Genomic DNA, 935 nt, shown 5'->3' on the forward strand with positions numbered 1-935 from the left:
CCAGGTGGGTCCTCCCCCCTAGGTGTTGGAGAAGTGTGAGTGTTTCGGTGGCTGCAGCCGAGTAAACTGCCTTATGGATTTTTGGATCGCACCCAGGTTGGTGCATGAACATCATCGGGCTGGCTCGGGCCCACCTGAAGCGGCTGTCGGCATTGCCCCGCGGGCAGTCGTTGAATGTGACGGCAGATTTGATCGAGGAGTTGGACGACGAATTCGTAGACGATGACGAACGGGTGGCCATCGCTCAGCGCTACACCAGCACGCTGCCCACCGTGAAGGGCCACTGGGTCCACTGGTGGCACACGCTGACAACCTATATGTGCAAGCCCGGCGCGCGTTGTCAGCTTTGCAAGAGCAAAACTCGAGGCTTCCGTCTGCCCGTGCTTTGTCCCGTCTGCGGCGTGACCTACTGCACCCAGTGCTACGGACCTTATAAACAGGGATATTATAACAAGTACGTCCGAGCCAATTTCCCGTCATGTTATTCCCATCCCATTCCCATCCCATTCCCATTCCTATCCCCCGTGGCGGGTTCATCTACCTATCGTAGAGGCTGTTTCAAGTGTGCTGTCGTCGTGGAACGGCTTGAGTACTTTTACGGCTATGTCGTCAGCGTTCTGGAACGCGGCTGTTATGTACGAATCAACTTACTGGATTTCATACCACTTGCAGCCAAGGCAGTTGAACAAAAGAACGTGCCTCTAGATGATCACACTCAGCACCACCGGCCCATCTGCGGCGCAGCAAATGCAAGCTCCGAAGTGCTTATGCCCCTAGAGCTGGAACCAAAGAGTCAGCTACACGTCTCGAGACCCATGCCATTCTGGGACAGCGACTGCGGCTGGTTACACGTCGATATTGACCAGCATTATGTAACCCTTCACCTCCCCCCGATTCATGCCTCCCCCCCATTCATGCCTCCCCCCGATTCACAC

The 935-nt window shown here is 55.7% G+C and overlaps 1 protein-coding gene across 1 annotated transcript; it reads left to right on the forward strand.

The window, feature by feature from the left end:
• Positions 1-104: 104 nt before the first annotated feature.
• Positions 105-761, forward strand: GNI_171190 (hypothetical protein; the record flags this gene model as incomplete). The annotated part of the gene is made up of 1 exon (XM_011135017.1): positions 105-761. A coding segment is annotated over one exon (657 nt), but the record flags the coding sequence as incomplete, so codon positions are not given.
• Positions 762-935: the final 174 nt, after the last annotated feature.

This window comes from Gregarina niphandrodes (assembly GCF_000223845.1).
Source record: "Gregarina niphandrodes unplaced genomic scaffold scaffold00058, whole genome shotgun sequence".
Lineage (NCBI taxonomy): Eukaryota > Apicomplexa > Conoidasida > Eugregarinorida > Gregarinidae > Gregarina > Gregarina niphandrodes.